This window comes from Saimiri boliviensis, chromosome 2 (genome assembly GCF_048565385.1).
Source record: "Saimiri boliviensis isolate mSaiBol1 chromosome 2, mSaiBol1.pri, whole genome shotgun sequence".
In the NCBI taxonomy this organism is placed as follows: domain Eukaryota; kingdom Metazoa; phylum Chordata; class Mammalia; order Primates; family Cebidae; genus Saimiri; species Saimiri boliviensis.
In genome coordinates this window covers 203,610,490-203,636,351 of record NC_133450.1, presented here as the reverse complement: position 1 = coordinate 203,636,351, position 25,862 = coordinate 203,610,490, and the positions used below count along the sequence as shown (strand labels likewise).

Below are 25,862 nucleotides of genomic sequence, written 5' to 3'. Positions count from 1 at the left end.
AATGACTGAGATGCAACCCAGATATGCCAAAATATGAAAAAATGAGCATCTTAGGATGTATGAAATATGATATGTAGCTTTCTCTGGCAATGTCAGACAATAAGATGTTCCCTGCTCACATCCTGCCATGAATCCTTTCCTAAAGCCCTTTGGCACGCAGGGACCTGAGACAGGGCTTAACCTTTCTAGAAGAGCCTCCACAGTTATGAGATAGAAAACTCTCTTCTTCATTCCGGATGACTGTGGCATCTGGGAAATAACAGAGGCTTCCCTGTCAATGTCACATCAGTATACCTAAATAGCTCTGACCTAGCAGTGCTTCCTTTTCCTATAGGAACTTAACTTTATTTTACTTTTCCCTTTAAGCTGTCAGTCAGTAACACCCAACAAAGTGTGGAAAATGTTCACTGAGAAATCAGAACTCTAACAAAACTTTTGTGCTAGATCTTCCAAACCATTCCAGACTATAAAATCATAAATTCCAGGTTTCCACCTCTACGTAGAAAATTCAGATGGATGGAGACTTCCTCAGCAGCTGCTGTTCTCTGATCCCCTTCACATCTTCCATCTAGGTGGCTCTACTAACCTCCTCTTGTAGGCTTCAAGCTTACTATCTCTATGGATTGATTCCTTCCCTAAGAAAATGGCACATTCTCTGTCCTGTTCATCAGGACCTCCACCTAAAAATTCTTCAGCCAATATCCAAGTGTTGTAAAGATCTAATCAACATAGGAATCCATTGCCTTTGACAAAACTTTTCCTATCCCTGAGTTTGTCCTGGAGATCAGTGGAGCAACAGGACTGCAAAAATATCAAAGTAATGAACAGAAAGATTCATGTTACTTTATCAAAATAGTATAATATTTGGAAGAAGTGTTTTTTTCCAAAGCATAAATACATGTATTAACTCTTTCTAATTATAAAGGTTTCTTTATAAAGATGCAGAAAGTATAGACCTACAAAAAGTATAAAATAGAAGTTACCCCCCATATAATTTTCTATGCCGAGATAATGACTTAAGAGTTTGATATACATGTACTGTAATATATAATAAAAAGATATGCTGTTCTTAACTTACTTTTTCACTTATGAATGTATTATATTGGTAATGAATTAATATTCTAAAGCACTTAGAGCAGTACCTTGCACATGATAAGCACTATACAAGCACTTACTAAATAATGAAATAAATAATAAAACAGCAAATAATATAGCATACACTGTGTGTCTGTATAAACTATTTAATAATCAAACATCCTAAGAGGTAGGTTTTGCATTTATCTCTATTTTAGAGTAAAGGAAGCTGAGGCTCAGAAATGGAAAGCCGACCCAAATCACATATATGGTAGATAATTTTGGAAGTTGATGTATATAAATCCATCTCATTCTATTTAATGACTGCAGGGAATTTCATCACATATTTAGTTGGTTTCCTATTGATGCAAATTTAAGTTCTTTACAACTTTTTACTAAGCAGCTTTGTAACAAATAATCTTGAACATATACTTGCGCAAATATTCCTTCAGATAAATTGTTAGAACTTGATTGGGAGTGGTGGCTTACGCATATAATCCCAGCACTTTGGGAGGCCGAGGTGGGCATAGCACGAGGTCACGAGTTTAAGACCAGCCTGGCCAACAGGGTGAAACCCTGTCTCTACTAAACACACAAAAAATTAGCTGGGTGTGGTGGCACACGCCTGTAATCCCAGCTACCCTGGAGGCTGAGGCAGGAGAATTACTTGAACCCAGGAGGCAGAGGTTGTGGTGAGTGGAGATGATGCTATTGCACTCCAGGCTGGGCAACAGAGCAAGACTCCATCTCAAAAAAAAAAAAAAAAAATTGTCAGAAGTTAAATTGCTGAGACAAATCTAAACACATTTTAAAGTTTGATTTTTATGTTTCATAAACCTCCACGGGCCTATACCAAATTGTAAGGATAAAGGTGATAGTTTCCACACACCCTCTCTATTGTTATCCTAATTCTTATCCCTTATAAGTAGTCTGTCTTCAATAATTTAAGATCATCTCTTCGTCTTTGATGTTTCATTATGATGTGACTGGCTGTGAAATGCTTATTTTTCTAGTCTTCATTTTTGCTGATTGGGACTTGGTATGCTTCACATACTTGAAGATTTAAGTCTTTCATCAATGCTGGAAAGTTCTTAGTCATCATGTTTGAGTGTTATTGCCTCTCATATTTTCTGTATTTTCTTTTTTTGTAATATATCTTTTATCATTTCTTAAATTCAATTTCATCTTTTCTATCCTTTAAAAATCTGCACTGAAGTCTAAATTCTGAAGAGCTGGTTTCTAATGGGTGAATTATCTCTTTATCTCTATCTAATATACTATTACTCATCCACTGAATGTTAATTTCAATTATATTTTTTATTTGTTAAAATTATATTTAAGTCCGTATCAAAACTGCCTGTCTTCCTAACGTATTTTTTGTTTTGTTTTGTTTTTTTTTTTTGAGACAAAATCTCACTCTGTTGCCCAGGCTGAAGTGCAGTGGCATCATCTCGGCTCACTGCAACCTCTGCCTCCTACGTTTAAGCAATCATTTTGTCTCAGCCTTCTGAGTAGCTGGGACTACAGGCATGCACCACCATACCCGGCTAATTTTTGTATTTTTAGTGGAGACAGGGTTTCACAATGTTGGCCAGACTGGTCTTGAACTCCCGACCTCAAGTAATCTCCCTGCCTCAGCCTTCCAAAGCGTTGGGATTACAGGCATGAGCCACTGTGCCCAGCCCTAATGTATTTTTATTTGTTTTTTTTATTCCTCCTTTTGTATTTTTAATTACTTTAAGCATACTTATGCTATAGTTTCTATGATGTTACTTGGTTAACTGAATTTTCATTTTCTTTTTGTATTATGTTAGATAACACTCTCTCAAGGTGGGTTGTTTTCTGTAGGTGTGAGAATTTTGCACTGTGACCTCATCCTCAGTGTAGGTATATCCATGAAAATCCTATGTAACCTGGGTAAGGTGCTGCTTCTTTGAGCTTTTTTTTTTTTCTTGTTAAATTTTTATCCTGGAACCAATGTTTTCTGTGTATAGATGTGTGGTTTTTTTTTTTTTTTTTCCTTTTTAAAAATTATTTTGAGACAGGGTTTCTCTTTGTTGCCCAGGCTGAAGTGCAGTGGTGTGATCTTAGCTTACTGCAGCCTCCACTTCCCAGGCTCAAGCCATACTCCCACTTCAGTCTCCCAAGCAGCTGGGACTACAGGCATGCACCACCATACCTGGCTAAATGTTGTAATTTTTGTAAAGATGGAGTTTTGCCATGTTGCCCAGGTTGGTCTCCAGTCCTCAAGCGATTAGCCTCCCCAAGTGCTGGGATTATAGAGGTGTGCCACTGCCCAGCCAGAAACCAGTTTGTATGTTCATTTTTCCAGCTGAGGATTCCCAGACTGTGCTTGTAGTATTAAGCCAATATCAAGCCTATGAAAGTTATAGTCCTGAGTATTGAATATTCATTCCTAAGATGACCTGTTTTTTTCTCCCTCACAACTGGAGACAGACAAGCCATTGTGTTAGGTTTTTGTGCCCATAGATGAAATTTTCTGACCCATCTTTCTACTTTTGTGGTTCTCAGCTTTATACAAGGATCTGAATGCTAGCATCCATTTCCCATGGGTCAAGACCCTGTCTTCTGCCCCTTTAAGGATCGTCAAACTAATCACTTTTAAGGGTCTTCAAACCAATCTCCCAGGTTAAAGGGATGAGTACCTCTCCCATTACCTTTAGAAAAATAAGGAACCAGCCCATGAGCTTACTATTACTTTTGCAATTCCTGTCCATTTTGGACTTCCAGAGATTTGCATTTTATTCTTATGAGTTATACAACTAGCCCAGCATTTCTGGGTGTTTGTCGTAGGAAGATTTTCATATTATCTTGCCTGCCTGTCATATTGCTGGAACTATAGTGTTTATCCTAGGCCCAAATCTGAAGATATATGATATTTGAAAATTAAATCATAGATGTGGCTGGGCATGGTAACTCATGCCTATAGTCCCAACATTTTGAGAGGCTGAGGCTGGAGGATTGCTTGAGCCCAGGAGTTTGAGAACCAGCCTGGGCAACATAGCAAGACCCCACCTTTATAAAATAAAATAAAATAGAATAAATAAAATAGCTGGGCACAGTGGTGCATACTTATAGCACCAGCTAATCAAGAGGCTGAGGTGGGAGAATTGCTTGAGCCTAGAAGTTTGAGACTACAGTAAGCTAAGATTGTGCACTCCAGCCCGAGCAACAGAGTGAAACTTTGTCTCAAAACAAAACAAAACAACAAGAAAAAAAGAAACAGAAATCATAGGTGTATTTGGTAGCCAAAGATCTCATGATTAATTGCTTTAATCTCTCTTTTGCAATAGTCTCAAATCCTTTGCCCTATTTTCATTCCTGACAAAACTCCAATACATGTCTTGCCTTTGAATTTAGCTTTCTGCTATTTTCTAAACTTACACCTATACAGCAGAGCAACACTGGAGGGAAAAACCCTACAACCATGCAGATTGATGCCACTTCGTATTCACGGTCCTGCTTTCTACTAAAACTTTAATGCTGCTCTACAATCTTGGTTTACTTTATGAGTCATCTCTCCCATCCCACAACTATTTTAGAACTCACTTCATCCCCACTCCCTTCCCTGACCTTTAACAAAAATGTTTTCAACAGATAACCCTAATTTCTCCTTCCTAAAGGAAATAGAGACCATGAGAACACAATTTTCTCGAATTCCACCCACCAAACTTATGAATTAATTTATACCGAAAGCACCCCTCTTCTCTTTTCTTCCTACTACAGAAGGACATTTTGTCTTCCTCTCTAAGGAGAGTGACCATATTATTTATCGTGGAAGCTTGGATACTTCTGAAAGTAAAAGAGAGACTCTATTAATAATGATTCCAGGACAACAGGTGTAAACCAGAACTGTCCCGGGAAAACTGGAACATGTGGTCACCCTCCATATACTGTTTATCATTCCTCTGGGCCCCCAAATACAACCCTTGTGCATTCTCCAGTACCACATTCCCTTGAATATTTTCTTCTCTTATGTATGTTCAAATTTTCCTTCTTTCCAAGCTCAGTCTCATTAATATTTTAACATTTAAATTTTTTTAACATTTCAATCTTTTGCAAGGAGAAACCTTGCAATGCCACATGACCTACACACCGAACATAGCTCCAGCTACTGCTCCCTTTTTTGACTCCTCCCCTTTCTCTGACAAATCTATAGAAAAATTTGTCAGTTCCTCCTGTCTCTTTTTTTCAGCTCCCAACCTCTTCTTCATTTTCAGAATTCTGGCTTTTCCCTCATTTTCATCTAGATACTTCTCTTGACAATGTCACATAGGACTGTCTTATTCTTTAATTGAACAGGCAGTATTCAGTCTTACTCAAATTCTTAGGCACAGCTATCTTTGCAGCCTTGTGTCTGTTAGCTATCTTCTCTATTCCTCTGTTTCCTAAAATGGCATAATATGGGCCCTTGTCACAGACTTTTAGTGAGGATTAAACAAGATAATCCACATAAAATGTTTAGCATCAATGGCATCTTTTAAAGTGTTAGCCTTCCCATTGGACGTCCTTTCAGAAAGACATCCATGCTGTATTATGCTTGAGTAAGATGGTTCCATCACTAATTCTGTAGGTCACTGTTTGAACATTTTAAAGCAAGACCAAAGTACAGGATAGTTTTACATTGCCATTGCAGAGATCCAGCAGTCTGAAAATGGCAATCTAGAAAGGGGGCTTTACTTCTAGGTGGTAGAGTGTTTCTTTCATATTTGTTATAACAAAGATTTAGTTAACCCATTGTACTCAATCCATGACCTGGCATGTTTATCTTTATTAGAGGCTATCAATGACAAAACCCTGTCTTTTCCTGGATGCCAGTCTGTGATAAACATAGCCCAGCATCAAATGGTACCACAGAGTTCTTATTCAGTGTAGCCACTGCATAACTAATTTGCAGAGTTACAACTTGATACATACATATGCTCATCTGTCCCAACTGACCATGGCCCGGCCTCATCATCTTCAGCCCTCATCATTGCCAAACTGGCAGGAATCTGCAGGTACTTGTGAGGTTTCTCCAGTCATTTCTCAGTTGCTTTTTTTTTTTTTTTAAACTTGTTCTGAGTTGTGGGTTGAATTAGCCCTAAGTAGGTCATGTCTCCATTATTTCTTAGAGCTTCCAGAGCCAAAACAAATTTGTTAGAATTTTATGTTTTAATCATAACAATAACTATATTAGATGCCACTTATCAAATGCTTATTATGTGCCAACAATTGTGGTAAGCATGTCACATATTTTGGCTATTTTAATCGGGATTAAGATGAGGGTAGAAATAGACATGTGTGCTAAAATCATCTAACCTACTCTTAGAGTAACTTTAAATGATGTTATGAGCTCTCGGTACTAGCAAATTTAATAAAATCTCTAGCTTATATTAACTTTTAAAGCACTAAGAATGACCATTTAAAGGTTAGGAAAAAGAGGCAGTATTCAGTGTTACTGAAAGGCATGATACAAAATTAAATGATAGTACAAAACCAAACTGTACAACTCCAACTAATGGAGATTGGTGATAATTTTCTCTAGGCTGAAGCTAAAGCAATTTGTTTTATACCTATGAAGCTAGTGACCTAAATGATCAGGATTACATATTATAATACAGAAGGCTTATTTGTAATATTTTAAAGAGAAAAACTCTTTGTGATATTGTATACAAATGGATAGCATTAATTCTCCATTATTCCTTAGATCTAGAAATAGAAAACACAGGATCTACTAGGCAGACAGATATTCAGTGAGTCTGAATGTGTGTCTGAGTGGGTTTGTAGGTTTATTTAGTTTTCACTGAATATATAATATCAACTGGGTTTTGAATACTAAGCTTTAAGTAACATTGATAATTTAGAAGAAATTAAATTACAGCAACTTGCTGAAAATGTATTTTTATATTCTGACAGCCACTATTCCCAACAACCTCATTATTTTCCATGAGGAGTTAATGGAAATTTTATGAGGAATTGGTATAATGACATAGTAAGGATGTTACTTCAATTAGAGGCAAATGTGGGAAACGAGATCATCAAGGCTGAGAGAGAAAGGCCCGTCAAGGAAATAAAAATAATCTTAGAGGAGCTAATAGAAAACTATATGAGTGAGAAGGAAAATATGCAGAAAAAGATAGATTTTGGTCTATGGAAAGTAGGATGGAATCAAAGCAAAATATGGAAAACTCTTGAAGTCTTTCCTGATTGCACTAATTTGTGCCAGTATGTGATACTCTATAACACTTATCAATCATATAAGAGAAAATCAGAAAAACAGAGGATGGTTCTTATAGCCAACACTTATTGAGGGTGCACAAAGGATGAGACTCTCTGCTAAACACTATTAACACCTAACTTCATGAAATAGAGCAAACCCCACTTAACAGACAAGAAAGCTAGGAGCCAAAGATGTTAATTCTCTGGCATACAACAGGAAGAGCTAGGAAGGGTTTGTACTCAGTTTACTCATCTAGTAGAGGTGTACTGGTACTTCTTTTTTTTTTTTTTTTTTTTTTTTTTTAAGCAAAATGTGGTGCAATTTTAGGCCAAGAAGGATCTGAGTAACAAGTGAATATAACACCTAGACCTATTTGAATTCTGATTTCTCAGTGAAGATGTTTCACACCAAGTTATTGAATTAGCTGATTAAAAAATATTTTCAGAGAGAAACTAAAAAATATTTTGACAACATAACTCATAGAACTGGGATTATTTTTGGCTTTATAATTTGAGTTAATTTTTTTCAAGCTTTATGATAGAGTACTATCTGAAAATAGCTACTTTCCCCATCACATCCTTTTAAAGTTGTTCTATATGATGAAAAAGATTATAATTACTGTGCCCAAATTTATAAATGAGGAAGGATTGTCTAAACCAGGAAGATGTTCTAAAATGGTTTTCCATTATTTTACTGTTACAGTGAATTTAGTCTGTTTTGGTAAAAATTACCAGTGATTATGAGTAAACAATGGAATATGACTTTTTATACTAGTGAAAATTTCTTTCTTTTTTTAGTTTTTCTTTTCTGTTATCATAGGCTTGACCTTATGGCCTCATATCTGAGACAATTGAGGGAACTGGGCTGCCCACATCTCTTTTCTCCCAAGCCCCAGTGCAGCCTTCACAGTAGAGTGAGAGGCCCCTGGTCACACTGTGAGGGGAAAGAATGCAGCTCCTTACCCTCAACTTCCAGCTTCACCACTTTGGAATATGCTGTCCCGAGGCTGTTTTTTGCCACACACCGATACTGTCCTGCATCTTCCTTTTGTACATTATGAATCCTCAAGCTCCCAGATTCAAGAACTGCAGTTCGGGAGTTTTCCTGCCAGAGATAGGGACGTGAATTCAAAAATGTGTATGGGTCTATCAGGTATACATTTGGCAAATATCATCAGCTTATTGTCATCACTATTATCATCAAATATATCACTTTGACTTTTATTGGGCCTTTATTCTGTAAAACACACAATATTAAATGAAATGATGCAGGGGTACCTAAATGAATCTTCACCAGGATCCTATGAGGTATAGTTTATTTTTACTTTCTTTCATCACATGAATGTATAGATAAGGGCTTATTTCACTTCCCTGAAGTCGCAGCTAAGTCTAATGAAAAGCAATGCTTTAGAAGGAAGGGATGTTGCAGATGGGGGTAGTGAGAGATACAAAACTACATCCTGGGTATAATGTACAGTACTCAGGTGATGGGTGCACTGAAATCTCAGACTTGGCCACTATACAGTTCATTCTTGTAACCAAAAACCACCAGTACCCCAAAAGCTATTGAAATAAAGATAAATAAATAAACACATTGCTTTTAACCATAGGGTCTACCTCACACCCTGTATATCTTTAGGAGAATACTTGTCCTTTGATATACTAGAAAATTTCACATATGATATTAAAATTACTCTTTGGAGTTTAAATATTCCATCTGTCTTTTCTGTTTTGGACCCTAAAATCACTAACGTAATTACAACCACCCTTGTTTGTCATTGTAGGAAAAGCACCAAGATTTATAACAAAAGGAAAGCCAGAGAATTAGATAATCATTATAAATTAGCAATACTTATTTTATTTTAAATAAAGCAAAGCTGAGCAATTTTATACCTTAGTTCAGTTAATTGACATATAGTGACACCTTTGTATTCTACATGGAATATGCTGTGTATTGTTAAATGAAAAGCATAGTTTGTGATCCCTTAAGTGATGCAAAGATAAAGACAATAATGATGCTGTATGATAATTTATCACTAAATGTGGGGATAAGATACAGAGACAGTACAAAATAAGCATATAGATAATAACTTTTTTTTTTTTTTTTTTGAGATGGAATTTCACTCTGTTGCCCAGGCTGGAGTGTGCTGGTGTGATTTTGACTTACTGCAACCTCTACCTCACGGGTTCAAATGATTCTCCTGCCTCAGCCTCCTGAGTAGCTGGGATTACAGGTGCACGCCACCATGCTAGGCTAATTTTTGTATTTTTAGTAGAGACAGGGTTTCGCCATGTTGGCTAGGCTGGTCTTGCACTCCTGACCTCAGGTGATCCACCCTCCTTGGCATCCCGAAGTGCTGGGATTACATGTGTAACTACTCGTTGTGACTCAGGACGGATTTGCCAAGGTATTTGTCTGTAAGTCTTGAGTCTTTTTGCCTAACTTCTCTCCGGTGCTCTCATTTATTTTCTTCTGAACATTGTTTCCCTCCCTCCTTCCAGAAACTGTCAGTTTTAAAGCCTGAGCCTTAGTTTCTCTTTTTCATCCTCTAAGTAAGTCCAAGATTCAACATTAAAAAAATAAATGATTTAACCAGCCAACAAATACAAAAAAAATTCCAGGTTTGCTTTTGCATTGCCTCCTTTTCTATCTTTAACATTACTGGTTCCTATCTCTTTTTTCCCTAGCCAGACCCAAGTGAAATGCCATACAGTTTGCATATATGCAAACAGAAGTACTTAAATTTGGTTAAAATGTATATGGAAACAATATTATATTAGAAGTTTGTAAGTGTATAACTGAGTGTGCAAAGAAATGTTACATTTTTAAATACATTATATATACAAGTTTTAACATCATAACCACTTACCCTGAGAGGGCTGTCTCCCTTTATCCAAGACACTGATGGTTTGGGATTGCCCATTGTAGTACATGGTAGGACTGCTTTTAATCCCTCTATTATTTTCACGTTTATGGGAGGACGTGTTATTTTAGGTTCTAAAAAGAAATGAAAATTCAAAACAAACAAGGCAATATGGGTTGATGAAACCTAGAGTTTATAACTTTCAATTTAATTCTAAATATCTGCTTTAAGAATCATTTGAGGCATGTTACATTACAAAATTCACCAACTGCTAAGACACTTTTATATCTCAAACAGAAATCAGTTTGGAAACACTTGATTGTCTCTGCTTTATTAGAATCTTACTAGCAAAACCCAAATTTATGAAAAATATTAATAGTGTTAAGTTACCATAGCATTCATTTTAAAAGATAGTTAATAAAAGTTGATTAACAAAGGCTGTCATCATAGCAATTCAACATTATTTAATTTATACTGATAGACATAACATTTGAAAAAAATTGATATAAATATATTCTTATATAGTTATAAATTATGACCTATTTTGCCTTTAGCGTCCATCTTAATTTGACTATTACATTTGATGTTTATTAATTAAGTACATTCATTCTCTAGAAAGTAAACCAGGTATTATTATATTAGAAATTAGAAGAAATTCTGTCATACAATTTGGGGGACTTAACTATGTAAAGCAAACATGTAATTTACTGTTCAAACGCTCAAGTAAATCTTTTAGAAGAAATAGTTTATGTCAGCTGATTTTTATTCTCCAGTATGAAACTTTCAAACAAAATTATTACATCTAATAAACAAAATAATTTATAAGTTCAGGATACCAGTTATTTTAGTACTATTCATAAGATGGTTAAAACTATATTTATGTCCTGAGGAATTTTATGTTACAGATACAGAGGGGGACTGGCAGGAGAGACTGCTGAGAAATTGACACATTTTATTTCTTGCAGGACATGTGCCATAACCAATTTGTTATTTTGACAAAGGAAAGCATGAAATAAGGACTTTTTTTTTTCCCCTTCTACTTCAATGTGTGAAAGAGGAGTGGGGGCTTTGGTGTTGGTAGTAAGAGATATTTGCAAAGCCTTCATGACCTGTTGTTTTTTAATCTAAGCATTCACTGCCATTTATCTCCTGTGGCCCTGCGTTATGGCAAAATTACAAGAAAGACTTTAAAACATATTATAGGAAAATAACAACTTTATCACTTTGCCTGCTATCTATAGCATACAACTTCCTTCTAATAAACTGTAAATACCTACATTTAGATACAGTACTGGCCAGGTCCCTGAATTGTGAGTTGTATTGTCATTGAGTTGCTGGCAGAAACTTAGAACTTGATATTCCTATGACAGTCAACAAAAGCATTATCTATGCCTTCCATGGGTTCCCTAAACAAGATCTCTATGGAAAACCTGAGGCACAGATAATGTCTTAGGTAAAGGCCTTTGATTAAAGCAAAAATCTCCTGTCTTCTCAGTGACATGATGTCTTGGTCATACGTTAGATGAGATGTGAGGAATTCCCATTTAGGAAATTGAATATAAAGTCAACTAGGAATGACTAGAGTATTGACGCATAGCCATAAATACCCATTGTAAGGGAACATCATTCAGGGTGGAGTCCTAAGTACTGACCAATCAGAACTGGTTATCTTAAAGCAGGATGCTGGAAGGATCCCACTCTGCCAACATCGAGACTTTAGCTGATGGACCATTAGAAATTTAGAGGAGGGAGCTCTTGAGGGAGGGCTTAAGAGAGCTGGAGTAGTGACAGGGGTTGGGGGATCTTGGGAGACTTTTCTAAGAAGTATGGAAGCATTCCAAAATTTTAGCAATTTGAATGGCCACACCAGTGTATATCCACATGAATGGATGAGATCTCCAAAGGAGAGGTTGGAAAAAAGAAGACAAGAAAAGGTGGTTTAATATAGAACATTTGGGCCAGAGAAAACATGCAATACATTCAAAAGAAAGGAAGTGTCACAAAGTAATGAAATACTTGAATGTGTTTCATCCTCAGAATCAAGTCTTTATTATTTAGCAAATGAGAGCATTCCAACTTCCTTATTTGATTTCTTACTGCTCTGCCTACTGAAGGGAAGCCTGCATATAGGCAGATCCCTACCTGTAAGTGCCAAATCAGTATTCCATAAAGACTTGCTGTTCCTACTAGCTTCTTATCCTAATTAACTGAAGACTCCATGTATATTTATGACCAAAAAATAAAACATCTATTTGAGAAAAATTGTAAACATAAAAGGATGGAACCAAAACAAATCATTTTTTTTGAGGGAAATAAAAGTAAAGCAGGGGGAAAAAAGAAAATGTCTTTTAAAAAGATGTAGTAGTGATATCCTTAGAAGTTTAAATAAATATTGTATCACACAAGTGACTTTGTTATGGAAAAAAGAGCCATCAAGGAAATTCTTAGAAATTAAAAATATAGTTTTTAAGACCAAAACACTCAGAATGACAGGATAGTCATACTGGAGACCACATTGATGATATGAAGGAAAAGTTAAAGGACTCTTCAAGAGAGTAGAATATCAAGACATGCAGAAAATATGAGAAGAAAAATTTGAAGTCATAGAGAAAAAAAGAGAAAAAAATACTAAAGAAAATGTACCTGATTTTCAAAAAAGCTTTGGTTTTTATATCAAAAAGGCCCACCTATAATCTCAATACTTTGGGAGGTGCATGGCTCACTCCTATAATCTCAATACTTTGGGAGTGCATGGCTCACTCCTATAATCTCAATACTTTGGGAGGCCAAGGTGGGAGGATCATTTGAGCACAGGAGTTTAAGACCAGCCTATGCAACATAGTGAGAACTTATCTCTTCCAAAAAAAAAAAAAAAAAATGAGCATCATGGCTCATGCCTGTAGTCCCAGCTACTTGGAAGGCTGAAGCAGGAGGATTGCTTAAGCCTAGAGAGTCAAGGCTGCAGTGAGCCATGATCACACTACTGCACTACAGCCTGGATTACATAGTGAGACCTTGTCTCAAAAAAGAAAAAGAAAAAAAAAAGCCTCACCTTAAACTGAGTAGAAATAATTTTAAAAAATACACCTAATATAGTCTTGTCAGTTTGTGAAATTTATAAACTCTAGAAATAAAAAGAAAAATCCTAAAATTTTTGAGCGAGATATCAGATTTACTTGTAAAGAAATAAGAAAAAGACTTCTCATCTGCAACAGTGGATTGTCTACTAAAACTAAAGGGAAAAGCTTTTAAAACTCTGATTCTACACCCAGAAAAATTGTTATCCAAGAATGTGAGCGAGGTGAAGAATTCAGCCATGGAAAAATTCAGAAAATACCTTACATCTTCACACTCTGAATAAAGTACCTAATGATTTCCTCCTCTAGCAAAATTACAAAAGATAAGAGACAATGATGAAAGAAAAATAAAGGTCCCAGGTAGAACTAAATTTCTTTAATTTGTGTGGTGCTAGTATGTATGGTTATAAGATATTTTCCCATGAGTAATATGTCAGAAAAGAGAAAATGAAGGTTACATCATTGTAAGATTGACAGTTTGCAAGTAGCAGTTACTTGCAGGATAGGAAATCATGAGATTTAAAGATGCTGATAAGGCAGTATTTGATGATACACCACCAGGTAGAAGAGAGAACTAAGTATAGAAGGAAATAAAAGCCCAATTGAAGAGTCAACGGAAAGGAGAACAGAGAGGAATCAAGGGAAGAGAACATGATGCTGGTGATGTTGATGTTGTATAGCAAGAGTAAGAGAATGAGGGAGACTGAGATGTTGTTAGCTGAGAAGGTGACAATAGAAGTTTGTGCCCACAAACTCTATTTGGAAGCAAGTCATGAGTATGGGAAACTGTTTATCTCATCTGACAAGGCTGGACCAAAAAATATCCATAATCAGAGAGTGACATACTGGAGCTGAAGATTTTAAATGCAGTCTACTTCCAGAGGGTGACATGGTCAAGAGTAAGTCATTGATTGGGTAAGCTGATAAAGATTTAATACAAACAGGCTGGGTATGGTGGCTCATGCCTGTAATCCCAGAACTTTGGGAGGCCAAGGCGGGCAGATCACTTGAGGTTAGGAGTTCAAGACCAGCCTGGCCAACTTGGCAAAACCCTGCTTCTACTAAAAATGCAATTAGCCAGGTGTGGTGGCACATGTGTATAATCCCAGCTACTTGGGAGGCTGAGGTAGGAGAATTGCTTGAACTGAGCAAGCAAAGGTTGCAGTGAGCCAAGATCACACCACTGCATTCCAGCCTGGGTGAAACTCCATCTCAAAAAAAAAAAAAAAAAAAAAAAAGAAAGTTAATACAAACAATCTAAATACAAATACCCACTAAATACCCATTAACAATAGATGGGATAAAGAAAATGTGGTACATATACACCATGGAATACTATGCAGCCATAAAATGGAATGAGATCATCTCCTTTGTAGGGACATGGATGGAGTTGGAAGCCATTATCCTCAAACTAACACAGGAACAGAAAACCAAACACCGCATGTTCTCACTTATAAGTGGAAGCTAATGATGAGAATACATGGACACACTGGGGGAAAAACACACACTGGGGCCTGTGGTGGGGGCGTTGGGAGGAAAGGGAGAGCATCAGGAAGAACAGAATGGAAGCTGGGCTTAAAACCTAAGTGATGGGATGATCTGTGCAGTATACCACCATGGCACATGTTTACCTACATAAAACACCTGCACATTCTGCAGACGTATCCCTGAACTCAAAATAAAAGTTAAAAATAGAAAATCAAACCACATTTCCTCATAGTGGGAGACTCACCTAAACTACTACTATATATGCATGTACATAGAGATTAAGAGTATGGGCCTTAAAACTGAAAGGAAGAAAAAAAAAGACAAACATCACTGGATTTGTGGAGGTCAAGGAATTGTGAGAACTAAGTGGCTAGTGGTTCTATTTCATGGCCGTTAAAATTTCTTAGGGTGATTGCAGGAGTAGAGATAGATAGAAGATAGTAAACCTGGAATCAAAGTCTTTAATAAATATGGGGCAGTTCCTAGAAGAGCAGATGACATAATGAATAGAGTTAGAGGAAAGATAGGTCAAAATGGCATAAGCCGTCATGAGAGGAAAGATTTTGCATAGGAATACAAAATAGAATGGCTTAAGAGCAGCAATGAGGCCAGGGAGATTACCTGTTAGTGTTTGATAGCCTTGAAGACATGAAGCAGGGAAAATAGAACAGCTTCCACTGAAGCAGAAAATCACTCAGAAGAATATCAAATTTGAAATAAGGCAAAAGGGCAGAAGTGTCTACAAAGAGGTTAGGAATAAAAAGGGTGTCTGATTGTGTTTCACAGGGGTAGGGTAAAGGCTTTAGAGGAAAGTTTCACAGTGAAAGAATTCAGGGTGGAAGAAGTCAGGAGATATGTGAAGTCAAGAAAATGGGAGAAGAGAGAGAATTGAGAGGCTTGTTTAGGGTAGTGGTTGATGGCAGACATAAGAGGTGTGCAGTTAACTGGCCTCAAGGTTATGCTTTGACCTTGAACTTGTCTCACTGCTGAATTGCCAGGCCTGAGAAAACCTCTATTTACTGACTATTTTAAAGTATACCAAGTCAGGCTGGGCGTGGTGGCTCATGCCTGTAATCCCAGCATATTGGGAGTCCAAGGTGGGTGGATCAACGAGGTCAGGAGATCTAGACCAGACTGGCTAACACAGTGAAACCTCATCTCTACTAAAAATCCAAAAATCTAGCTGGGCGTAGTAGCACGCGCCTGTAGTCCCAGCAACTCAGTAGGCTGAGGCAGGAGAATTGCTTGAATCCAGAAGGTAGAGGTTGCGGTGAAGATTGCACCACTACACTTCAGCCTGGGCGACAGAGTGAAACTCTGTCTCAAATAAATAAATAAATAAATAAATAAATAAATAAATAAATAAATAAATAAAAAAGTGTACCAAGTCAACTTTCAAATCAATAGACAAATCTCTTTCCCACTCACTCATCTTCACTTGCAGGGCTCCACAACTCTCCACAGCTCCTCCCACACCATTGTTGGCTGTGCAGCAGTAAATGCCATCATCACTATCTTCCACACTCAGGATGGTGAGGAGCTGCCCATTCTCCCGGATGCTGTACCGGGTGTCAAAGAGCCTGCAGGTCACAGAGAAAAATGACAGATTAGTGCTTCATCTGTGATTTTTCGGCTATGATTAATTTATCAAACTGATGACTTGTCAGTGAGGAAGTAGAAAATAGGGGAGAGGAATATTGAGTGAGCTCTGAATAATAGGATAACCATACTTGGTAATACAAAGCTAACATTATATTCTAATCTTTCTTATGACGCTCCAATAGTCAAAGTACTATAGTCCTTCAAAAATGATTTCAAAGGGTGATACCTACTGATAAGACAAAATTTAAAGTTTACTTAATTCAGGAAAGCATATCAAACCCAGATATAGGTGTCTTGTCCTGATAATTTCTGGGAAGTAGTAGCTATTAATAGATAATGAAGATGCATATGTATAAATGTGATGAACAAAGGGTTAATTATTTATAGGATTAACTAATGATTAGTTGAATATTCATTCTTTCATTAAACAGTTATTTGTTGAATGCTAACAAGTGCCAGGCACAGTTCTAGTTACTTGGGATCATAAGAAAGCAAAACAACTTCCAACTATAAAAATATATACTTTATGTATATTATCTAATTATATGCAAACCATTTGTTGAGAAGAAAATTAGGGCAACAAAAAGATATTTGAAGAGAAGCATCAATATAAAAGCGAGTTTCTTTTAACCAAATAAGATTTTTGTGTGTGTGATTATATTTTTTTAATTGTATTTTAGGTTTTGGGGTACATGTGAAGAACATGCAAGATTGTTGCATAGGTACACACACGGCAGTGTGATTTGCTGCCTTCCTCCCCATCAACTATATCTGGCATTTCTCCCCATGCTATCTCTCCACAGCTCCCCCACTCCCCGCTGTCCCTCCCCTATTTCCCCCTGACAGACCCCAGTGCCCAATAAGATTTTTTTTTTTTATGGCAAATGTGTGTGGTAAGCAGAATAACAGTCCCTCAAAGGTTCTTGTCTTAATCGCCAAAATCTGTCAGTATGTCACCTTACTTTGCAAATGTTAAGAATCTTAAAATGTGGTGTTCTGGACTATTCAAATGGGCCCTGTGTAATAATAAGTATCCTTAAAAAAAAATGGAAGAGGGAGGCAGATTGATAAAAGGAGTAATGAAAATGGAGGCAGATGTCAGAGTGGTCCTATTGCTAGTGTTATAAATGGAGGAGAGGCCAAGGGATGCAGGTAGCCTCTAGAAGCTGAAAAAGACAAGAAATCAGATTCTTCCCTTGAGCCTCCAGAAGGAACTCAGCCCTGCCAACACTTTGATTTTAGCCCAGAGAGATTTATTTCATACCTGTGATCTCCAGAACTATAACGTAGTACCTTTATGTTGTTTTATGCCACTAAGTTTGTGGTCATTTGTTACAGAAAGAATAGGAAATAAATACAGATTCTAGTACCTGAAAGTGTGGTGCTGCAGCAACAAATCTCCCAAAAATGTGGATGTTGCTTTGCGATTGAGTAGTAGGTAGAACTGAAAAAATTTTGAAGAGCATGCTAGAAAAAGTCTACATTTCCTCAAAGAGACTGATGCATGTTAGTAATTCTGCTCCTTAGGACTTGGAAGGAAGAGAGTTACATGGCAGAGAAAATCTAAATCATCTTAAAGAACACCTAAGTTATCATGAACAGACTGTTGGTAGAAATATGTATGTTCAAAGCACTGCTGATGAGGACTTGGGTGAAAATAAGGAGCATGTTACTAGGAAAGGAAGAAAAGAGGATCCTTGTTATGTAGGACAGGGAGCTTAGCTGAATGGTGTCCTGCAGTTATGTGGAAAACAGAGCTTAGAAATGATGATCTCAGATATTTAGCTAAATAAGTTTCTAAGCAATGTGTTGAAGGTGTGGCCTCATTTCTTTTTGCTGCTTCTAGTAAAATTCAAGAGGAAAAAGATAAGTGGATAGAAAACCTGCTAAGCAAAAAAGGAACTAGGACTTGATGATTTGGGATTATCAGCCTATCCAAATTGCACAGAATACTAGCAAACCAAATTTGACAATACGTTGGAAAGATCATCTCTCATGGCTAAGTGGAATTTATCCCTGGGATACAGGAATAGTTCAACATATGCAAATTAATCAATGTGCTGCATCATGTAAACAGATGAAGGGTAAAAACCATAGGATTATTTCAATATATGCTGAAAAACATTTGATAAAAATTCAACATCTTTTCATGATAAAAAACCCTCAAAAACAGAAGGAAAATGCCTCAAAATAATAAAAACCATGTATGACAGACACACAGCTAGTATCATACTGAATGAGGAAAAACTGAAAGCCTTTTCTCTAATCTGGAATGCAACAAGGATGCCCACTGTCACCACTGTTACTCAACACAGTACTGGAAGTCCTACCTAGAGCAATTGGACAAGAGAGAAATATAAAGGGCCGTCCAAACTGGAAGGGAAGAATTATATTTGTTTGCAGATTTTATGCTCTTATATTTGGAAAAACGTAAAGACTACACAGAAAACTATTAGAACTGATATATTCTATGAAGTGGCAGGATACGAAATCAACATACAAAAATCAGTAACATTTATATATGCCAACAATGAACAGTATGAAAAAGAAATTTAAAAAGTTATCTTATTTACAATAGCCACATATAAAATTAAATAGCCAGGAATTAATGAAAACTATAAAACACTGATGAAAGAAATTGATGAGGATACCAAAAAAAGGAAAAAAAAAAGAAAAGAAATCATATTAATGGATTGGAAATCAGTATTGTTAAAATATCCATACTAACCAAAGCAATCTACACATTCAGTGCAATTCCTATCAAAATACCAATGACATTTATCACACAAATAGAACAAAAAAATTCTAAAATTTATGTGGAACCACAAAAGGCCCACAATAGCCAAACCTATCTTAAGCAAAAAGAATAAAACTGGAAGAATCACATTGCCTTACTTGAAATCATACTACAGAGCTAGAGTAACTAAAACAGTATGGTACCTGCATCAAAAGAGACACATAGACCAATGGAATAAAATAGAGAACTCAAAAGAAATCCACACACCTACAGGGAACTCATTTTCAAAAAAAGTACTAAGAACATACACTGGGAAAAAGACAGTCTCTCCAAGAGTAAAGAATGTGTGGAAAACTGGATATCCACATACAGAAGAATGAAGCTAGACCCCTACCTCTCTCCATATATAAAAACCAAATCAAAATGGATTAAAGGCTTAAATCTAAGACTTCAAACTATAAAACTACTACAAGAAAACATTGGGGGAAATCTCCAGGACATTGGTCTGGGCAAAAATTTCTTGAGCAATACCCACAAGCACAAGCAATCAAAACAAAAATGGACAAATGGAATCACATCAAATTAAAAGGCTTCTGCACAGCAAAGGTTACAAGAAACAAACTGAAGAGATAACCAACATAATGGGAGAAAATATTTGAAAACTATCCATCTGACAAAAGATTAATAACCAGAATACATAAGGAGCTCAAACAATAAAATATATAAGGAGCTCTACAATAAAAAAAATCTGTTAATCCAATCAAAAACAGGCAAAAGATTTGAACAGTTTCTCAAAAGAAGACATGCAAATGGCAAACAGGCATATGAAAAAGTGCTCGACATTATTGATCATCACAGAAACAAAAAAAACTACAATGAAATGTCATCTCACTTTAGTGAAAATGCCTTATATCCAAAAGACAGGCAATAACGAATGCTGGCACGGATATGTGGACAAGGGAGCCCTTGTACACTGTTGATGTGGGAATATAAATTAGTACAACCACTATGGAGAATAGTTTGAAGTTTCCTCAAAAAACTAAAAATTTAGCTTCCATATGATCCTGCAATCCCACTGCTGGATATATAAGTAAAAGAAAGGACATTAGTATATCAAAGAGATATCTGGACTCCTATGTTTGTTACAGCACTGTTTACAATAACTAAGATTTGTAAGCAACCTATGTGCTTACAATAACTAAGATTTGTAAGCAACCATTAACAGATGAATGAATAAAGAAATTATGTTATATATACACAATGGAGTACTATTCAACCATAAAAAGAATGAGATCCAGTCATTTGCAAAGGCATAGATTGAACTGGAGATCATTATGGTAAGTGAAATTAACCAGGCACAGAAAGATAAACATTGCATGTTCTCACTTATTTGTGGGATCTAAACATCAAAACAATTGAACTCATAGACATGGAGAGTAAAAGGATGGTTCCCAGAGGCTGGGAAGGGTAGTACAGGGATGGGGGCCATGTAGGGGATATTTAGTAGGTACAAAAAAATAGAAAGAATGAGAATGTCCTACTATTTGATAAAACAGCAGAGTGATTATAGTCAATGATAACTTAGTGGTACATTGAAAAATAACATGTATAATTAGATTGTAACTCAAAAGATAAATGCTTGGCAGGGATGGATATCCCGTTCTCCATGATGTACTTATTTCACAGTGCATGCCTGTATCAAAACAAAATCTCATGTACTTCATATATATATATATATATATATATATCCACAAAAGTTAAGAAAAAACTTTTTAAAAGGTGGAATACTTACTTAATGAGAATTTTATTTCTAGTCCAGGAAATCTCAGGTTGGGGGTAGGATTCCACTGCACACATGAAAGTAACCACTTCTTCAACTAAGGCATCCACTGTTTCAAGAGGAGTGGTGATGACAGGAGCTGAAAGGGAAGGATAAATCAAAGAGAACGTTCTAGAATTTTGTTTACTAACCCTTCCTTAAGCTGTCAGAAGCCATTACATACTGGAATGAGAATTCTATTTCCCCAGAGTAGAAATTTGCCAAAAGAAAGGAAAAGCTTATATAAAGAAAGTTGATCCTACTTCCAAACTAGGCATTTGATAATCAAAAGAGAAGGCCCTCGGGAAAGTAGGGCTTAGAATTTATGATATATATGAGAAGAGGCTGACCCAAGTTTAGTGGGGCCCAAGTTTATGTAATTTGAGTATACCTTTTAAAGAAAAAGATATAAAGTTATGATTACAAAATTTCTGTGGCCACCACAATGCCATCAGCATAAAGGAAAGTGAGACTGCAGGGAAGTCAGGGTGGAAAAGGGTAATAATTTTTTTTTTTTTTTGAGACGGGGTTTCGCTCGTTACCCAGGCTGGAGTGCAATGGCGCGATCTCGGCTCACCGCAACCTCCGCCTCCTGGGTTCAGGTAATTCTCCTGCCTCAGTCTCCTGAGTAGCTGGGATTACAGGCACACGCCACCATGCCCAGCTAATTTTTTGTATTTTTAGTAGAGACGGGGTTTCACCATGTTGACCAGGATGGTCTCGATCTCTCGACCTCGTGATCCACCCGCCTTGGCCTCCCAAAGTGCTGGGATTACAGGCTTGAGCCACCGCGCCCGGCCAAGGGTAATAATTTTTTAAAAATTGTTGTTTAAGAATAATTTTCCCCTAATTTTATGAAAATAGACACTCATATAAACACAGTGCTAAAGCCCGTTGAAGGTCTTATAAAGGGCTTCTGCGAATGAGAGAGTCTGAAGCTTATGCTTTATCAGATTTACAGAGAATTCATTTTGGCATACAAATAGAAAAGAAAAAGACACCACTTTGTGAATTGTACACTTTAATGGGTAAAGAGCATGGTAGGTAAACTCAGTAAAGCTGTTTTGTTCTATTTTATTTTTTTAAAGACGGTTGGAGGAAAGATTGTAGACATGGTCTCTTCTTTTTCTCACTCTTCTGTGAAATGTAAAACCTTGAACTTTAGGTCAGGGATCATGTTTTAGACATCTTTTAATTCCCAGGGTGAGCATAGTGAGTGAGATGCATTTAAACAGTAAATTATATGGTCACTTCAGTTAAAGGACAAGGTATATATGAAAACCAAATAAGTAGTATGATTGATGTTCAGAGGTGAAATAGTGACAGACTTATAAAGCATCTAGAACAGACTGGAACATTGTTTGGCACGTTTATTTATCAATAAAACATTTATGGTTTTATTTCACATTGAAATAAGAATAGAAAAAATAATATGTGGACACATTGAATTAAAACTATAAAAATCAAAGATAAAATAACATTGAAATAAAACTATAAAATATCCACTTTCTGAATAAACTGTATTATTATTATTTTTGGTAAAGTCAAAGGCAAGCTCATCTGCTGAGAGTGAGAAAAAATGGTGGGCGGAAGTGTTTACTTGGCCCATATCTCCCATGCTAATGTTATTTTGTTTTTTAGGATTCAGTTTGAACATCTATCTCCTTCCACTTTCCTTGATGTGCTAGGCAGACCCAAAAGCCCTTTTCCTTAACCTGAGGTTGTACTGTAAATGTCAATGTTATAATGTCACTTGTCACACAGGCACTATTAAAATGATTTGTCTTTGTCCCACATACCTTTACATAACTAAGTAAAAATAACTGTTAGCTTAGAATTCTACAGCCAGCTTAGGTAATAATTTAAAGTCAGAACTCTTATGAACAACTGTTGAAAGTGTTTACTACTCATAGACTTTCTCTGAAATAGTTACTAGACTCAATAAGGAATAATATATACCAGATAGGAAGGGGTGAGTTATATTAAAAAAAAAAAAAAAACAGCGTAAATGGTGGTGAAATATAATTGCAATTTTAACACACTATGGAATATTTAAAAAACAAATCACTAATTTTTGTGTTTAAAATGGAATTAAATTCTAGACAAGCAATTACAAGATCAAAAGTTCTGGGAAAAAGTTTAAAATGCTAAGTAGTTAAAAAAAAATGCTAACCTCTTTGCCATAAACAACAACAGGACAGAAATATTGATAAGTAACTACAAACGGAAGGAAAATCTATGGTTAAATGCTATGTTAAAACTTTATTAATGGTTACCACTAAAAAAAAGAAATAAAATGCAAAACTTCCAAAACAACAGAAAAAGGGACTGGAAAATTTTATTAGTCAAAAACAAAAACAACAAGCAAAAGACTAAGCCAAGAAAAAGCATGGTTAGCAGAAGACATAAAATAATATGGAAGAAATAAGTCCAAATATACCAAAAATCACAGTAAGTGCCGGTGATATAAACTGACCTATGAAATGACAGATGCTATCAAACACAAAAGACACACCTAAATAAAATAAAACAGAAATGTTAAAAATAAAGGGGATGGAAAATATGTACAAAGCAAACAGTATCCCAAAGAAAGTGACATAGCAATGTTAATATAAGAAAAATGTAATATAAGGGCACATCCATTTATGAAGAAAGATAAAAACATTACTTAATGATAAAAGGAACAAGCCATAAAAAAGTATGACAATCATGAAACTTAATTATTTAAAAATATGGACTCAAACTCAAAAGCAAAATTATCACAAGAGTAAATGGAGAAATGCTTTAGTATAGTGCAAACCTTTAAGAGATCTCCTTCAGCCACTAATAAATCAAACAAATACAGTAAAGATATAGAAGATAGAAATATCAAAATTAACACTCAATGTAATGTGTATTTTTAAAACACTTAAAAAATTAGAGAATATATTTTTTAAATGATGCATAGATGAAATATTCAAACATACAGAAAATATACTAAGCTATATAGGAGATTTTAACCCAGTTCAAATAATCGATTTTATATAGACTATATTTTCTAGCCATAATAAAATCTGTAAGAAATAGACAATAAAAAGATAGTAAAACAAACAAAAAATCCCCATCCTGTTTATAGATCAAAAGAGAAAAATATAATTGCATATGTAGTAAAACAGAAAAACAGAATTAATAAAATTAATTAAACAGATATGCACATCAACTCTAAGCCCTGATAGGTGACACACATTTTCAAATGCTTATGAAAACTAAAGATTAAATAAAATTCAAAAACATAGATTATATGTCACATTCTTAGATCACAATTCAACAGAGCTAAACGGTAATGAATATTTAAAAACTCAAATCCAAAGAATTAAGAATTTTAAAGACAAAATTGTTCTAAATCATTCAAACATCAAAAAGGAAATTAAACTGAAATTAAAAGCATGAAAAACTACATATCAACATGTAGTAAAGGTTGTGGTGAAATAATTAACAATATTCACAGAAGAAAAAGATTATCAAAGAACACTTCTGAAAAAAATATAATGTCCTAAAGTTTTTCAGGTAAATTTTTAAAAACTTTTAAGAAAGAATTAAGTCTCAAGTAACAAAAAAGCTACAAGGAGCCAGATGCAGTGGCTCATGCTTGTAATCTCAGCACTTTGGGAAGCAGAGGCAGGAGAATCCATTGAGCCCAGGAGGATCCATTGAGCCCAGATGTTTGAGACAAGCCTGGGCAACATGGCAAGATCACATCTCTAAAAAAAAAAAAAAAAAAAAAAAATAGCTGGGTACAGGTGGTGCACATCTGTAGTCCCAGCTACTTGGGAGCCTGAGGTAGGAGGATCACTTGAGACAAGAGGTTAAGGCTGCAGCGAGCCATGATTGCACCACTGCACTCCAGCCTGGGTGACAGGGAAAGACCCCATCTCAAAAAGAAGCAAACAAAAGCTATAGGGAATATAAAATATAGAAAGCTTCTCAAGTCAATCTTTAGAATAAAACAATGCTGATGTAAGTCAAGCAGGATGTAAAACCCTAGAGTAAAAATTTAAAAAGCAAATTAAATTCAATCACATATTTCAAAATTTCAACTATACATTTAGACAGAAAAAAAACCCTCGCAAAAATGTAAGGATAATTTAATAGAAAAGTCCTTTAAACAGGATTTACTATAGTCATAGTTTAAAAGATACCTATTGCAGTCAAAAAGGCAGTGGCAGAATTAACTATCCTTTCCCTACTTAAAAACCATTACTAAAGTAAGAATATACTGGTATTTCTTTAACACGATAAAAAATATTTCTCAACCACTGAGGATTGATAAAACTAGGAATATAAAAAACTACACAATATATTCACACACATTCACAGGACGATTCAAATTTGACTTGATGCAGAGAGAAAATAGTGTTCCATACAGAGAAAATGATGCATGCGAAAGCCTGAAGACAGTGGGAGGTTGGTGCCCTAAGCCAGTTCCAGGAAGACACAGACATTTATAAAAGATGGGGAGGAGAATGAAGAGTTTAGAAAAGAGACTAGAGGAAGAAACCAGAGTTGTAAGCAAAGCCAGTGGAGGCTGTTGGCAGAGCCCAAAAGTAGCACACATTTCACAAAAGAGGAAGAATCAAATGCTGCCAAGAGGTTTTTTTTTTTTTTCTTTTAATTATACTTTAAGTTCTGGGGTACATGTGCAGAATGTGCAGGTTTGTTACATAGGTATACACGTGCCATGGTGGTTTGCTACATCTATCCCCCAGTCATCTACATTAGGTATTTCTCCTAATGTTATGCCTCCCCAATCCCCCCAACCCTCTGCTATCCCTGCCCTACCCCCTCAGCCCCAGACAGGCCCCCAAGTGTGACATTCCCCTCCCTGTGTCCATGTGTTCTCATTGTTCAACACCCGCTTATGAGTGAGAACATATATGTGGTAGTTGGTTTTCTGTTCTTGTGTCAGTTTGCTGAGTGGTGGTTTCTAGCTTTATGCATGT

The 25,862-nt window shown here is 35.9% G+C and overlaps 1 protein-coding gene across 3 annotated transcripts in view; it reads right to left on the bottom strand.

Annotated features, from left to right (window-relative positions):
* The window catches only part of MUSK (muscle associated receptor tyrosine kinase), a 127,117-nt gene that overhangs the window by 91,005 nt on the left and 10,250 nt on the right, over positions 1-25,862 (bottom strand). For all 3 annotated transcript variants that reach the window (XM_074395163.1, XM_003925236.3, XM_074395164.1), the window contains exons 2-5: positions 20,857-20,983; positions 16,154-16,305; positions 10,167-10,294; positions 8,260-8,401 (exon numbers count right to left, since the gene is read on the bottom strand). In XM_074395163.1, coding sequence (XP_074251264.1) covers positions 8,260-8,401; positions 10,167-10,294; positions 16,154-16,305; positions 20,857-20,983 — 549 coding nt within the window. The remainder of the gene's footprint in view (positions 1-8,259; positions 8,402-10,166; positions 10,295-16,153; positions 16,306-20,856; positions 20,984-25,862) is intronic.